At 39.9% G+C, this 15,362-nt stretch overlaps 1 protein-coding gene and 1 long non-coding RNA gene across 8 annotated transcripts in view; one reads left to right on the forward strand and one right to left on the reverse strand.

The window, feature by feature from the left end:
* Positions 1 to 232: 232 nt before the first annotated feature.
* Positions 233 to 5,712, reverse strand: LOC132343935 (uncharacterized). The gene is made up of 2 exons (XR_009492954.1): positions 4,297 to 5,712; positions 233 to 3,694 (listed from the first exon to the last, which is right to left on the reverse strand). It is a non-coding gene; the product is annotated as an uncharacterized lncRNA (long non-coding RNA).
* An 85-nt stretch (positions 5,713 to 5,797) lies between these two features.
* MINPP1 (multiple inositol-polyphosphate phosphatase 1) overlaps positions 5,798 to 15,362 on the forward strand; it is a 71,494-nt gene continuing 61,929 nt past the window's right edge. For 4 of the 7 annotated variants that reach the window (XR_009492945.1, XM_015460588.3, XM_059881929.1 and 1 more), the window contains exons 1-3: positions 5,798 to 6,475; positions 9,392 to 9,589; positions 13,243 to 13,340. Coding sequence is in view for 6 of the 7 variants with exons in the window: in XM_015460588.3 (XP_015316074.1) it covers positions 5,839 to 6,475; positions 9,392 to 9,589; positions 13,243 to 13,340 (933 nt within the window). In the remaining variant the exon portion in view is untranslated. The remainder of the gene's footprint in view (positions 6,476 to 9,391; positions 9,590 to 13,242; positions 13,341 to 15,362) is intronic. The other 3 variants (NM_001314067.1, NM_001038575.4, XM_005225369.5) reach the window with 2 other exon arrangements.

Raw genomic sequence — 15,362 nt, forward strand, 5'->3', positions numbered from 1 at the left:
CATTAGCTTTGCTATACTGGAGAACAATATGGTGATGAGCTCCTTTGGAGCAAAGCTATCCTGCAGTCTGTGGAGCTTGTGATCCTTGCAACCTCTACATTCAAGCAAGGTTGAAGGCACTGTGGTTGAAGCATGGACACCTCTTCTGTTGGTCTCTTTTTTCACAGTAAAAAGCAAGTAAGCACCAAATCAATTAATTGCAAAGGAAAGATGAAACAGCAGGGCACTGAGATACTAGAGACAAAACTTTCTTGGCAAAGGCACAAGGTAAGTTGCTTGACATAGCTGTGAGATAATAGATATCTATGAAAAACTGGCTACTTGTCAATCTACTTGATTAAAGGAGAAGCAATAATAAACATTTTAATTTTGTTTGCTAAAAGTAACTGATACCTATTTGGGGCCAGGAACTAATAAAGCTAATAAAGCTTTTATGGAAACTGTTTCATTTAATCTTCTGGACAATCCCATGAGATAATTACTTTCAGTTCAGTTCAGTTCCATTCAGTTCAGTCTCTCAGTCATGTCCGACTCTTTGCGACCCCATGAATTGCAGCACACCAGGCCTCCCTGTCCATCACCAACTCCTGGAGTTCACCCAGACTCACGTCCATCAAGTCAGTGATGCTGTCCAGCCATCTCATCCTCTGTCATCCCCTTCTCCTCTGCCCCCAATCCCTCCCAGCATCAGAGTCTTTTCCAATGAGTCAACTCTTCGCATGAGGTGGCCAAAGTACTGGAGTTTCAGCTTTAGCATCATTCCTTCCAAATAAATCCCAGGGCTGATCTCCTTCAGAATGGACTGGTTGGATCTCCTTGCAGTCCATGGGACTCTCAAGAGTCTTCTCCAACACCACAGTTCAAAAGCATCAATTCTTCGGCGCTCAGCCTTCTTCACAGTCCGACTCTCACATCCATACATGGCCACAGGAAAAACCGTAGCCTTGACTAGATGGACCTTTGTTGGCAAAGTAATGTCTCTGCTTTTGAATATGCTATCTAGGTTGGTCATAACTTTCCTTCCAAGGAGTAAGCGTCTTTTAATTTCATGGCTGCAATCACCATCTGCAGTGATTTTGGAGCCCCCCAAAAATGAAGTCTGACACTGTTTCCACTGTTTCCCCATCTATTTCCCATGAAGTGATGGGACCGGATGCCATGATCTTCGTTTTCTGAATGTTGAGCTTTAAGCCAACTTTTTCACTCTCCTCTTTCACTTTCATCAAGAGGCTTTTTAGTTCCTCTTCACTTTCTGCCATAAGGGTGGTGTCATCTGCATATCTGAGCTTATTGATATTTCTCCCGGCAATCTTGATTCCAGCTTGTGCTTCTTCCAGCCCAGCGTTTCTCATGATATACTCTGCATATAAGTTAAATAAGCAGGGTGACAATATACAGCCTTGACGTACTCCTTTTCCTATTTGGAACCAGTCTGTTGGTCCATGTCCAGTTCTAACTGTTGCTTCCTGACCTTCATACAGATTTCTCAAGAGGCAGGTCAGGTGGTCTGGTATTCCCATCTCTTTCAGAATTTTCCACAGTTTATTGTTATCCACACAGTCAAAGGCTTTGGCATAGTCAATAAAGCAGAAAGAGATGTTTTTCTGGAACTCTCTTGCTTTTTTGATGATCCAGCAGATGTTGGCAATTTGATCTCTGGTTCCTCTGCCTTTTCTAAATCCAGGTTGAACATCAGGAAGTTCACGGTTCACGTATTGCTGAAGCCTGGCTTGGAGAATTTTGAGCATTACTTTACTAGCATGTGAGATGAGTACACTTTACAGAAAACAATTGAGGCAAAATTTTAATTTATTTAAGATATCATAGATATTAAGTGATGGAGCTGGAAATTTTAAAAGCCAGGAATTCTAACTTTAGAAATCACGTTCTTAATATTTACTGTCCTTTCAAAGACTATCCTTTTCCACATAGAATTTAGCTTTTTCTTTATCTTTACTTCACCAGAAAGCCATCTTTCATAACTTTGTTTTTTTTTTTTTTTTGGTGGGGGGGCAGGGGGGCTACACCTAGAGCATGTGGAATTTTAGTTCCTCAACTAGGGATCAAACCCTCACCCCCTGCTTTGGAAGCACAGAATCTTAAACACTGGACCACCAGGAAAATATTTTAATAACATCTTTAAAAGTATAGTAGGTAGCTGTAATGTAAAATACTAAATATATGTCATCATGTAATCTTAAGAGTGGAATTACTTTACTGTTTTAAAAGTCCTATGAATAATCTGACAAATAACCTACTCTTTAATGTAGTAGACTGATTAGAAAAGAAGTTCTACTTAAGACAAATTAGAATAATATAGAACAATTGTTTGTTTTTTTTTTTTCCACTCTGACACAACAGATAATGTTCACTTCTGGATAAAATTGTATAGCCACGTGCAATTCAAGTCTTTCATTTGGGTTGTCTCAGAGCTAACAACCCAAACTTCTGCTTGTTTCCCCTTTTCTCTTCACTACAAACCTAAGCCATTTCCACATTCCATGGGACTTAATTCTCATTCCCCCATCTCTTCAGACAATCTTGCCTCCTGTGTCACTGAAGGTGAGACCACCAGGCTTGAAATCCATGAATTCTCTGCTGCTAGACTAACAAATGTATCCAACTGTGTATCCATCCTTCCAATCTTCCCTCAGAAGATAAAGTCTCCTCTCCTTTTGGTCCAAATTGAATTCTCTGTGCTCTTGGTTCCACCCTCTACCATCTCAAGGAAGCAGAACCATGAATTTTCCATTTCATCTCTTGTGTTGTGGTAGATTTGTCAAATACATTGTTGCCATGCCCACAGCCTCTTATGTGGGAAGGGAAACCATCCAGTCTTTAGGTGAGATGAGTGGATTTTTTTTAAAAGAAAAGTTATGAAATGATCTTTGATGTGTGTTTTGTCTGTGGAGGTCATTCACTTTAAGATGAAAGTTTATACTGCACAGTTGCTAGAGAACTAAGCATCTCAGCATAGGAATGATAACAACATTGAACATTATTTACGGTTAAAAATATAATTCATAGCAGTCTGTAGGCTTTAATCATTTCCTATTCTCAAAGAATTCCTGCAGTATAGGTTCTAATATTCCTATTTTCAGATAAGGAAACCAAGCCTCAGAGAACGTAGGTAATTTTCCAAGGTTAATGAGTCACTGAGCTGGAGTCTGGATACAAAGCTTATGAAATTTCTGTTCTCGTCATGCTAGATTTTCCTAGCCAAAAATATTATGGCAAAAACATTAACATGAAGTTAATTCTATTTTATCATTTGCCATTCTGGCTTGACATCAAAAATAATTGGAATTGGTTTATGTAAGTATATAATCAGCATAAATAGATGAATAATTAGAGGAAGAAAAATAAAATCAAGCTAGGGGCAAATCTAGTGTTTTGGAAGTTAAATTCTCTAAAGATTGTTGCATTAGGAAGGAGTGATGCTGTTAGGATTTCGTAGCTCCTGAGGACTCAAAAGATTGGTCATGAGACGTGATCATTATTTATTTATCATTGCACTGGGTCTTCATTGCTGCACTTGGGCTTTCTCTAGTTGTGGAGGGCATGAGCTTCTCATTTCAGTGGCTTCTCCTTGCAGAGCAAGGACTCCAGGTGCACAGGCTTAGCTGCTCTGCAGCATGTGAAGTCTTCCCTGAACAGGCAGGCAGATTCTTAACCACTGGACCACCAGGGAAGCCTGAGGTGATTATTAAATACATGTATTAAGTAAATACATAATAAAATGTATGTATTTTATTAAGTAAAATACACTATGTATTAAGTAAAACATAGTGAGATGCATCTGGAACAAATGTTTGCTTAATGAACCATAACTAACAAGGACCTACTGTATACCACGGTAAACTCTACTCAATACTCTGTAATGGCCTATATGGAAAAAGGATCTAAAAGAGTAGATATATGTACAACTGATTCATTTTGCTATACACCTGAAACTAACACAACATTGTAAATCAACTATACACCAATAAATTTTTTTTTTAAAGGAAGTCTATAAAGAAAGAGTAGATGTTCGTTAACATTAATTTGAGCACAGCTCTGTGAAATATCACCGACATAAGTATTCAGGCACTAACATTCCAAAACATGGTATAACAAAAAAGAACATATTCTAAAAATGGTTACCTGTCATGGTTCTTAAAATTTTGAAGAATTCAAGTTGGAATCTATTCTTGACTTTACACCATTTTCCTTACTGCTTAACATTTACAGGTACTTGTTTCTGGACCAGAGGGGCACTTTTATGGATAAAAAGAATAAAGCTAGAGATGGACTTACCATGAGCAATTACCAAAAGACACTTACCAAAAGTGTCTTTGAAGGAAAAGCTACACTTAGAAAAACATAACCCAAACTTCCTCCTATTTGGATCATTCTATGACTTCTTTGGGCTTCCCTGGTGGCTCGGTCAGTAAAGAATCCGCCTGCAATGCCGAAGACACGGGTTCAATCCCAGGGTCAGGAAGACACCCTGGAGCAGCACATGGCAACTCACTCCAGTATTCTTGCCTAGAGAATCCCATTGACTGAGGAACCTGGCAGGCTGCAGTCCACAGAGGTGCCAACAGTCAGACACGACTGAAGCAACTGAGCATACATAATTTCTTTAATACTCTTTCCTAGCTGGCATATAAACTAGGATTCAAGTGGAAAAGGACAGGGTCTGGTGGCTCAGATGGTAAAGAATCTGCCTGCAATGCAAGTGACCCAGGTTTGATCCCTGGGAAGATCCTCTGGAGAAGGAAATGGCAACCCACTCCAATATTCTTGCCTGGAGAATTCCATGAACAGAGGAGCCTGGCAGGCTACAGACCATGGGATTGCAGAGAGTCAGACACGATTGAGAGACTAACAAGTGGAGAAACCAAGGTGCTGTTCAGATTTATGATTTCTGGAGTGAGATTCTGAGCAATAACCTACAAAAATGTAATTATGTGGGAAGCAGAGTCAGTCTGGACTCAAAGTGGTGGTAAATACAGACCTCGTTTACTTCACAAAGATTAGCTCATACTTAATAATGGAGTAAATCTATTGGACCATGACTCAAGGCTCCCGAGTTGTTAGGATTGCTGTCTCTACTTGCTAAACCTTCGGTATCAAGCCAGTACTTCTGGGATGCTGTCTCGCTGATGTCAGCTTTGCCGCTCCATGTCAAGAAAATACCAAAGTTCAGGAATTACATTTCCTGGAGAACTGAGCCTCTTTCCAGGTTCTTCTCTGCCTGCTGTAAAAGGGCAACGCAAACGTAGGAAAACCTTGGGCTTAGGAGGTATTTGGGGGCAGGAACCACGAATCTACATTTTCATCAAAGGCTTCAGGCAGATTTGATGCAGCGGTTCAAACTACATTTTGAAAAACAGAGTACAATGTTAAGAATGATGACACAAGAGTCAGCTGTTAAAACGTGTCCTGTTTTGGCAGCTTTGGAGACTAAGCCTGAATCCGGGTTCATTCACAACCAAGAGAATGAAAACAGTGGGGGAGTCTTTGAGTCAGTCCCTGAGGCGCCAGCTATGAGGAAATTCCACGTTCCAGGGCCAGGAGATGCAGGCTCCACCTTAGCCACAGATCTCCAAAACTCCTAGGAGATTTCTGCCGGCTTCACCTGAGCCACGAGTCCACTGGGCTCCTCGTAGCATCCCGCCTGTCCTCTCGGTGCTCTGCCAGCCACGGTTACCCGTTCAGAGCCGGAGTGCTGAGATCTCTCTGTGAATCCCGGGGGCACCGGCCGGAAGCGCCCTTCAGGCCCGCCCCCTGCCCACCGGAGCCGGAAGTCGGCGACCCAGCCGGTACGTCACCCTCCGCGGGTCGCAGCGCACCATGCCCCGCGGCCCGTGCAGCCTCGTCAGGGTCTCCGCAACGCCCGTCGCGGTCCTGGCTGTGGCGCTGGTCTCGTCGCTCTCTCGCTGCTCCCTCCTGGAGCCGGAGAACAGTGTGGTTTCCGCGCTCAGCCCCTACTTTGGCACCAAGACTCGCTACGAGGATGCCAACCCCGGGCTGCTGCCGGACCCCGAAGTGCCGCGGCGGGACCCGGAGTTGTTAGAGGAGACCTGCACCCCGGTGCAACTGGTCGCCCTCATCCGCCATGGCACCCGCTACCCGACGACCAAACAGATCCGCAAGCTGCGGCAGCTGCACGGGCTGCTGCAGGCCCGCGGGGCCGAGGATGACCGGACTCGCGCTGCCGGCCGCGGCGACCTGGGCGCCGCGCTGGCCGACTGGCCGCTGTGGTACGCTGACTGGATGGACGGGCAGCTGGTGGAGAAGGGGCGGCAGGACATGCGACAGCTGGCCCTGCGCCTGGCCTCCCTTTTCCCTGCCCTCTTCAGCCGAGAGAACTACGGCCGCCTGCAGCTAGTCACCAGCTCCAAGCACCGCTGCGTGGACAGCGGCGCCGCCTTCCTGCAAGGGCTCTGGCAGCACTACCACCCAGGGTTACCGCCACCCGACATCGCAGGTGACCACCCTGGGTCGCCCCCAGATCCTGGACTTCCCCGACTCCAGCCTCTCCTCACTTCCCTCTGACCCCAGCCTCCCCGTCCTTCTCCGCCCACCCCGCGCCCATCCTTTGGGCTGTTCAGCTCTTGACTTCTCATACATACATCCATGATGTTCATTTATTCTTTTATCAAGGATGAATTTGGTTACCTTCTACGTACAGGAAGCTGTAGTAGACGTTGGGGGATCCAGTAGTAAAAGAGACAGGCCAGGGCAGTTTTTGATCATCCATTCCCAAAATGAATTTCTCTCTCTGAGCACCAACCCTTGTCCCTTTCCTCTCTCTGACAGCGAGTTCCACAGTTGGGCGCACCTTTTTTTTTTTTTTTTAAATTTAATACAGTCTGAGTTTTTTTCCTCAGGCTTTACCTCTGATACTATTTGGATGTTGTTTTATTTTTTTCATTAAAAACTTTTTCAGATACCAGTTCTAGACCTACAACCTATTTCAGGAAGCTGCCCTCGGATTTTCTTCACTGCTCTGCGTTTTTCTCTTTTGTTCTTGCATGTACTGTAGAGTTACTCTCCTTGTAGCTGCGGTCCATGGTCATGGCGCAGTACTTTACTAATTTATTCCATTACTTGTGCTTTTGCAAAGTTTGGGAGGTCATCCAGCATTGTTCTTATTTCACAGGTCATGATGCTGAGCCCAAGAATATCCCTTGCTGATTGTCCTTCCTTAGTTTAAGGACTAAGAGTCAGGCCCAGAATCCAGGCCTTTTGTTTTCTCCAGAATGATGCTTTTTTCCTTAGAAAGTGTTTTAATAGTCATAGACAACAACAATAATAATAGCAAACACTTAATGCTTGCTGTGTGCCAGGCATGCCTCACACTTATTTCACATAATCTTTACAACAGCTCTCTGAAGTTGATGGCATTTTTGCCCATCTTAACAGGTGAGGAGGTTGAGACATAGAAGCAATTATTTGCCTAATTTCAGATGACTGGGTGTGGACCCAGGGAAAAGGGTTTAGAACTTGATCTCTTAACCATTGTACTATATGTACAACTTCTATTTGTCCTATAACTTAAGGATAAGAATGAAAACATGACATTTTTGTGCCAGAGAGATGAACAAGTGTTAATACTTCTTGATCAGCTTTAAGGTCAAAGTTGAGGTGAGGCATCGTTTAGCTTTAAAAAGCCCAAGTGAAAAATAAATTAGAAGTAGTCTGGTTTGTCATTTCTCAAATAGCATCCTCTCTTCAGCTGTTCAGCCATCTCCGAGGGGTCTTCCATTGACACTGTCATGTTACTGCTCTGTGGGTAACTTATTTTGCTGACTTGTGTTTAGTCACTTGTTGAATTGTGCTTTTTAATTAAATAGCTAGACTTTTTTCCATTAGTATGAGTGAAAATTTCCCACAGTTTTTTAAAGTTAGCTGAATGTTGGTACCAGAAAGGAACTACTGGACCTTCTGAGAGGGATGAATGAGTTTTTGCCCTTAAATGGCATTGTGAGAATTAGCTTTTGCTAGCCCTGGGTCAAAATAGTTCAGGATAAGCTGCCCCTCACCATTTTCAGTCTCAGTGATTAAACCTTTTGCTTAGCTGCATTAGTATTATCTACAGACAATTGTTTTGCCTGTTTTGTACATCTGGGGTTTGGAGGGAAGCCACTGAATTGGATTTTGTATTCTTACAGAAACAGAACAATGCCTTTGTTTCTGTTTAAAGAACAGCAGTAATTAGATAATAGCAGGGGTGAATTATCCAGATCTACTTAGGAAATTTTGACGCCACAGAAAAAGATGATAAAGGTGACTTATTTTCTCAGTCAAGATGTTTCTTAAGAACTGTAATCCAGTTGCCAATTCAGTGGGCTTAATTATTCATTTCAGGATTTGAAATGAATAAATACACATACATAGAGAGATTTTCACAGACACATCCAAAACAAAACGGTATAACAAGACATAGTTTTCTCATTTTAATTACAGAAACAATATTATGTACTATTAGTACTCAGTGTTCTTGTCATAGTAAATTTTGGGGGAAATGATGACTGAAAATCTGTGTATTTTAAATATGACTGAGAAAAATTAAAAGGCATCCCAGTAGTTTGAGCATGATTATGAATGCTTTTCTAGTATGCATTTGTTCCTTAATTGGGGAAATAATGTAACATATAAAATTTTTAATGGAAAGTTATGTAGGAGCTCCAATTAGAAAATAAACCAAATCAGAAACGTCTAGCACAATGAAATACATAATACCTGAAACTTTAATATATCTTGTGTTGTTGTCAATAGTTTTTGTCCAAAGCAGTCTTTTTGTAAAGTAACATAGCTTTGAGAAAGTTAGTTGATAAAATAAAATACTCTTTATTTAGACTTTGGATTAAAGTAGTAAAACAGAGTCTATCTTGAATTCTCTCTCACCTTGTTATTAGAATCTTTGCTAAGTTTTAGTTTGATTTCTCAAATTTTCTATGCCTGATAGAAACAGTACCTATGTAATACATTTTTGTACTTCTTATGACATTCATGTCAAATCATTTTTTATTTTCTTTAAGAAAACATTCATTTCAGTTTATTTCATAGTGTAGTATTGCTCTAACATTTTATTTTACCTTTGATGTTCTCTGTTTCTTTAGTCTTTTTTAGCGTCTTTTTTTTCAACCTCTCATGAACTATCTTTACAAGTGGGAGATAGTTGTGCCCCATGTCTTTCATAAGCAGTGTGTTTACTTATTTCAGGTATGTTGAGGTGTGAATAGGTTTTTAGTGTTCCTCTTTATACTTGAAACAAAATTTTCAATAATTTCAAATTGTCATTCCTATCAATGGATGTATATGTACATATATATGTATATATGTGTATATATATATACACACACATATGTATACACACAGTATTTTTTTCTCCTTTCAGATATGGAGTGTGGACCTCCAAGAATTAATGATAAATTAATGAGGTTCTTTGATCATTGTGAGAAGTTTTTAACTCAAGTGGAAAGGAATGCTACTGCTCTTTATCATGTAGAAGCCTTCAAAACTGGACCAGAAATGCAGAACATATTAAAAAAAGTTGCAGATATTTTGCAAGTGCCAGTCAACAACTTAAATGCAGGTAATGTGCCTGTTATGTTGCATTTGAACTCTGAAATAATTTAAGTGATTTTTAAACTGTAAATATGGAATAATATGGAAGCATAAAGTTATTCCTTTTAAAGGACCACAATTGATTTTACATTGAGAAAATAATGTGTTCTAGGTCAAGAAGATTTATATCTCATGCTTACTATTTTGGGGTTCAGATTTTTCTTTGAGTTTTATGTAAGTTAATGCACAAAATTCTTGATATATACTGGATTTTTTTTTTTTTTTTGAGGGAAAAGTTATGTGAAGCTTCAACCCCAAGCATTATTTACAAAACAGAAATTATCTTTTCTGAATTATTTCCTCCTAAAGTAATACAAATGGAAAATCATATAAAAATTCTTTAGCTTTTAAAGCAGTTCAGAAGCACATGTTAATGTTTGAAAGGGATAAAGTTTTAGAGAAGAAGTGTAATTTTTTTTTTCCTTTGAGGCTTTTATCCTAGAGATTTTGAGAAAGTGAACCGACATATCTGTCATAAGCTGTTGCAGTGATGGGTTGGCTGCAATTTATCCTGCAACCTGGGTAAAAGGAAACACTATTATTAATTGTGCTGGGAGAGCAGGTGGAAAACCAGGATACATACTCACCTAGCAATGAGAAATTAAGAAAAATAATAAAAAAATGTCCCCTGTTTTCTAAGAATGTGTAATCCATATAGCAGATACTGATCAATCTATATATAGAGTGTAATTTCTTTATAGTGTGAATAAATTTCCAAGGACTAGAAGTAGGAGATGTTGGGAACAAATTAAGTAGACTAGCATCTGTTGATCTGGTGTCTAAATGCTTTATGTGAGTGCATGCTCAATCATGCCCGACTCTTTGTGACACCATGGACTGTAGCCCGCCAAGCTCCTCTGTCCATGGAATTCTCTGGGCAGGATTACTGGAGTGGGTTGCCATGCCCTCCTCCAGAGGATTTTCCCAACCCAGAAATCAAACCCCAGTTTCCTGCAGTTCGTGCATTGGCAGGCAGATTCTTTACCACTGCACCACCTGGAATGCCGAAGGATCAGAAAAGTGAAGATGCCTAGTAGCATTTAAAATTGAGTTTTTTCTCTTTCTTTAACTGGCTATGCATTGGAGTCATTTGCAGAGCTTTAAAAATTACTTATTTGGGAAATAATTCAAGTACATAGATAATAATAAAGGGTAATATAATGAGTATCTATATACCCACAACTTAGTTTGATCAGATTTTAAAATTATGCTTCAGTTAGTTGCTGTAAATAAATTGAGGGCCCTTAGGCCCTCTCCCGGAGAAGTCAATGGCATCCCCACTCCAGTACTCTTGCCTGGAAAATCCCATGGACGGAGGAGCCTGGTAGGCTGCAGTCCATGGGGTCGCTAGGTGTCAGATACGACTGAACGACTTCACTTTCACTTTTCACTTTTCACTTTCATGCATTGGAGAAGGAAATGGCAACCCACTCCAGTGTTCTTGCCTGGAGAATCCCAGGGACGGGGGAGCCTGGTGGGCTACTGTCTATGGGGTCGCACAGAGTCGGACACGACTGAAGTGACTTAGCAAGCAAGCAAGGCCCTCTCCAGGATCTCATTCCTTTCCTTTTCTCCCCACAGGTAACTGTTGTTATGAATTGAGCATTTAAGTCATCCCATGTCAGTTTTTAATGTTTAAATTTATGTACCTAAATGGGATATAATTTTCAGATTTTTAAACTTCTAGGAATGATGTCAAACTATGATATTAGTCTGAAATTTGATTTTAATTCAACTTTGTATTTTTTTTATTTAATGCATATAATTCTAGTTCTACATTTATACTTATGTATAGAATTACATTATATAACTACCAGTATCTAGCCATTATTCTGTTAGTGGACATTTAAAATTGTTTAAGATTTTTTTTTTTAAAACTGTTTCTAGTCTCTGAATTGACAAGGATTTTTGTGTTTTGGACTTCTCTGGTGGGTCAGTGGTAAAGAATATGCCTGTCAATGCAGGAAACATGGGTTTGATCCCTGGGTCGGGAAGATCCCCTGGAGAAGGAAATGGAAACCCACTCTAGTGTTCTTGCCTGGGGAATCCCATGGACAGAAGAGCCTGGTGGGCTATGGTCTGTGGGGTTGCAGAAGAGTAAGACATGGCTTAGCAACTGAAAACAACAACAAATTTGTATTTTATTGATTGGGTGAGAGCAACTTTTTGGAGGCAATATTAGCATAATGGTTAAAATCATGGGTTCTGGAATTGGACTGTTTGCTTTTGATTCTTGACTTTGTTATACTTTTGAATAACTCTCTGATCTTTATGCATCACTAGTTCCTTAATAACTATGTCATGGTTTCTTTCTGTGTAAAACAGATATAGGAATTGTGCCTGCCTCATAGGATTATTGGAAGGATTGTATTAGATTTATTCATGCAAAGCATTAACACAGTACCTGGCACAGAGAGCTGCTTGAAAATACTTTAGCTATTTAAATACCTTTGTTTTTACATAGAAAGGTGAAGTTGAATGTATTTTTTGTAATTTATTCTTATTTAGAAATGCAGCTGAGTAATTTTTTTAAATTGTGTTATTTCAAATATATATATGATACATTTTTAGGTCAATACTAGTTAAAAATTATTTACCCCATCATTAAGTTTTACTGGTCAGAGAGGCTGAAGCTAATACAGTCCAGATTCTTTGTATAGGAAATTACTTTTCTACTGAAGTGTTTCTTAGTTTTTAACTCTTTCAAATAATGCAACAGTGAACATCCTTATAGTTTGCTTTATGCACTTGAGAGTTTATAAGATAAACAAATATAGGTAGACATTGGATTAAGGAGCATGAATATTTGACATCTTGACATATACTACCAAATTGTTCTCTGAAAGTGTAGAAAAACTTATATCAGCAATATATGAGAATGCTCATTTCCCCTAATTCATCCAATAGTGGATATTATTAGTCATTTTGACTTTTACCAATTCGATTAATGAAAAATGATATCTAGCTTTATTTTGTGTTTCTTTGGTTACTTGTAAGGTTGAATATCCTTTCATATGTTTATTAGTTATTTCATTCCTACTGTGAATTGCCTCTTTATAAACCATGGCCATGTTCTGTTGGATTATTCTGTTTTTTCTCTCATTGAATATAGGTACCCTTTATGTGTTACAGATATATTAATTATATATTCTTTACTATTGCTTAACAAAAGGATAAATGCTTTGCCTATTTTGTGTCGAGATCCAGGGAGCCTAGAATGAGTTGCCCAAGATAATTAGTGGCAGAGTCAGGTCTCATAGTATGATTTTTCCCTCTTTCTCTCCTTCTTGACCCTTTGTTTCACCTTCCTCCTGACTCCTCACTTAACTCTGCCCTTTTTCTTCTCTCTTTTTTTATATCCTTCTCTGTACTTTCTTCTTAATAGTTATAAATTGTTGTGTACTTAAAATAACTGTTCAATAAATGTCACTTGTTATTGCTAATTTTCAAGTTGGGGATTAAAACCTTTTATAACTTTATCTCCCCTCTTCCAACCCTCTAAAATTAACAGAATCAAACTATGATTTATGTAGTAAATCCTTGGCATTCTGTAGATATTCAGCCTTTGGAAAACTGCATAAAATAGTAACCCACAAATTTTACTCTTTCTTTTTTCCTCAGATTTAATTCAGGTAGCTTTTTTCACCTGTTCCTTTGACCTGGCAATTAAAGGTGTTAAATCTCCTTGGTGTGATGTTTTTGACATAGATGATGCAAAGGTATGTATTACTTTTGGAGTTTCTTTGCCTTCCTTGTATGGTTTTCATTGTTGTTATTTGAAGCAGCTTTTCAAAAAAGAGTAGGGAACATTAAGTGTCTTGGACTATCTCATAATGTTCTTAACAAAGATTAATTGTTCAGATAGGACCTATCTGTTTGTAAATAGGTTGTGTTCATAAAACCTCTGGGAAACATTCTTCATTGTGATTTGATTTCTAGATCCACCTGTTTAAAAACCTATTTAACCATTATCAAATTTTACTGCTGAAAAGGATTGTAGAGCTCAGTTCAGTTCAGTCACTCAGTCGTGTCCCACTCTTTGCAACGCCATGAATCGCAGCACACCAGGCCTCCCTGGCCATCACCAACTCCCGGAGTTCACTGAGACTCACGTCCATAGAGTCAGTGATGCCATCCAGCCATCTCATCCTCTGTCGTCCCCTTTTCCTCCTGCCCCCAATCCCACCCAGCATCAGAGTCTTTTCCAATGAGTCAACTCTTCGCATGAGGTGGCCAAAGTACTGGAGTTTCAGCTTTAGCATCATCCCTTCCAAAGAAATCCCAGGGCTGATCTCCTTCAGAATGGACTGGTTGGATCTCCTTGCAGTCCAAGGGACTCTCAAGAGTCTTCTCCAATACCACAGTTCAAAAGCATCAATTCTTCAGTGCTCAGCCTTCTTCAGAGTCCAACTCTCACATCCATACATGACCACAGGAAAAACCATAGCCTTGACTAGCCGGACCTTAGTTGGCAAAGTAACGTCTCTGCTTTTGAATATGCTGTCTAGGTTGGTCATAACTTTTCTTCCAAGGAGTAAGCGTCTTTTAATTTCATGGCTGCAGTCACCATCTGCAGTGATTTTGGAGCCCCCCAAAATAAAGTCTGATACTGTTTCCACTGTTTCCCCATCTATTTCCCATGAAGTGATGGACCAGATGCCATGATCTTCATTTTCTGAATGTTGAGCTTGAAGCCAGCTTTTTCACTCTCCACTTTCACTTTCATCAAGAGGCTTTTTCCTCTTCACTTTCTGCTATAAGGGTGGTGTTATCTGCATATCTGAGGTTATTGATATTTCTGCCGGCAATCTTGATTCCAGCTTGTGCTTCTTCCAGCCCAGCATTTCTCATGATGTACTCTGCGTATAAGTTAAATAAGCAGGGTGACAATATACAGCCTTGACGTACTCCTTTTCCTATTTGGAACCAGTCTGTTGTCCATGGCCAGTTCTAACTGTTGCTTCTAACTTTTTCAAGAGGCAGGTCAGTGGTCTGGTATTCCTATCTCTTGAAGAATTTTCCACAGTTTATTGTGATCCACACAGTCAAAGGCTTTGGCATAGTCAATAAAGCAGAAATAGATGTTTTTTCTGGAACTCTCTTGCTTTTTCGATGATCCAGTGGATGTTTGCAATTTGATCTCTAGTTCCTCTGCCTTTTCTAAAACCAGCTTGAACATCTGGAAGTTCATGGTTCACGTATTGCTGAAGCCTGGCTTGGAAAATTTTGAGCATTACTTTACTAGCATGTGAAATGAGTGCAATTGTGTGGTAGTTTGAGCACTCTTTGGCATTGCCTTTCTTTGGGATTGGAATGAAAACTGACCTTTTCCAGTCCTATGGCCACTGCTGAGTTTTCCAAATTAGCTGGCATATTGAGTGCAGCACTTTCACAGCATCATCTTTGAGGATTTGAAATAGCTCAACTGGAATTCCATCACCTCCACTAGCTTTGTTCATAGTGATGCTTTCTAAGGCCCAATTGACTTCACATTCCAGAATGTCTGGCTCTAGGTGAGTGATCACACCATCATGATTATCTGGGTCGTGAAGCTCTTTTTTGTACAGTTGTTCTATGTATTCTTGCCACTTCTTCTTAATATCTTCTGCTTCTGTTAGGTCCATACCATGTCTGTCCTTTATCGAGCCCATCTTTGCATGAAATGTTCCCTTGGTATCTCTAGTTTTCTTGAAGAGATCTCTAGTCTTTCCCATTCTGTTGTTTTCCTCTATTTCTTTGCA

This window comes from Bos taurus, chromosome 26 (assembly GCF_002263795.3).
Source record: "Bos taurus isolate L1 Dominette 01449 registration number 42190680 breed Hereford chromosome 26, ARS-UCD2.0, whole genome shotgun sequence".
Classification (NCBI taxonomy): Eukaryota; Metazoa; Chordata; class Mammalia; order Artiodactyla; family Bovidae; genus Bos; species Bos taurus.